Raw genomic sequence first — 1,285 nt, 5'->3', positions numbered from 1 at the left:
GCCCTGGCCCCCTCACCTTGTCGTCCAGCTTCTTGGCGCGGAAGGCGAGCTCCACGTAGCCGTTGTTGCCCGAGATCTCCTCGGAGATGACCTGCGGGCAGAGGCGGCACCGCGGGCTGCCACGCGCCATCCCTGGTCCTCGGGGGGCCCCGGAGCCCGGGGGGCTGCGGGCTGGTCCGGGGGGTGCCCCCCACCCGCGTGCCTCGGCTCAGCGCCGCGCGTGTGTCCCAGCTCGGTGCCACCCCAGTGTCACCAGCGTGCCCCAGTTTGGTGTCCCGTGCTTGATGCTACCCGTATGTCCCAGCTTGGTGCCACCAACACGTGCATCAGCCTGGTGCCGCCCTCGCGCCCCGGCCCAGCGCCAGCGCCGGTGCCGCGCGGGGCCTCGGCCGCTCACCGTGATGGTGGATTTGCCGGCGAACTTCCCGTACTTGAGGAACAGCGGCTTGGTCACCCGCTTCTGCGCCACGATCTGCAGCCGGGCGCGAGAGCGGCCGTCAGCCCGGGCGCGCCGGGGGGCCGGGTCGGGCTGCGGGAGCCCCGGGCTGCGCGCGCCCCGGCGCCCACCTGCCCCACGGTGCACTCCATGCCCCCCAGGAAGTCGTCGTCGTGCGTGCCCACGCCGGCGTGCCCGTGGCTGTCGTACACCTCGAACCGCAGCTTCTGCACCTCCTCGAAGTAGTAGTCCACCGTGAAGATCTTGGCGAAGACGGGGTTCAGGTTGCTCTTGATGACCTCGCTGCGGTCCACCTGCAAGGTGGGGTGACGTGGGGCTCCCACGGGCCCCTGGTGCCACCAGCGCTCGCCCAGGGCCGGGGCACAGCGTTGGGGGGCACAGCGGGGACAGGAGCACATCTGGGACAGGAGCACAGCTGGGACAGGGGCACAGCTGGGACGGGGGCACAGCTGGGACGGGGGCACAGCTGGGGTGGGGGGGAATGGGGACAGGGACACTCTCCCACCGGGGGCGATGGGGACCCCCGCCCGGGAAGGGCTGGATGCCGGGGGGCCGCCCCACACGGCTGCTTTTCTGCCGTGACCAACTGCTCGTGCTGCTTCCCGAGGCCCCTCCGCGGGCCGCCCCCTCGGAGCTGCCCTTGCACAGCCGGCACGGCGCGGCGCGGCACAGGCTGCATGGCCTGGCGTGGCACGGCATGGCACGGCACGGCGTGGCGTGGCACAGCACAGCCCGGCAGAGCGGGACCCGGGCCCGGAGCCCGGCGCTGGCTGCAGCCGCTCGCCCGGCCCTGGCGCGCGGAGTCGATCCCGCGCAGCAGGGATCTAG

The 1,285-nt window shown here is 73.4% G+C and overlaps 1 protein-coding gene across 1 annotated transcript; it reads right to left on the bottom strand.

The window, feature by feature from the left end:
* Positions 1-16: 16 nt before the first annotated feature.
* On the bottom strand, positions 17-855 carry CPNE7 (copine 7; the record flags this gene model as incomplete). The annotated part of the gene is made up of 3 exons (XM_085317344.1): positions 568-855; positions 398-472; positions 17-91 (listed from the first exon to the last, which is right to left on the bottom strand). Coding segments are annotated over exons 1-3 (438 nt in total), but the record flags the coding sequence as incomplete, so codon positions are not given.
* Between the last annotated feature and the right edge of the window lie 430 nt (positions 856-1,285).

The sequence above is a fragment of the Rhea americana genome, unplaced genomic scaffold, assembly GCF_003343005.1.
Source record: "Rhea americana isolate MKP2758 unplaced genomic scaffold, rheAme1 scaffold_499, whole genome shotgun sequence".
NCBI lineage: Eukaryota > Metazoa > Chordata > Aves > Rheiformes > Rheidae > Rhea > Rhea americana.
The sequence above is the reverse complement of the archived record's forward strand: the minus strand, read 5'-3'. Positions and strand labels throughout refer to the sequence as shown.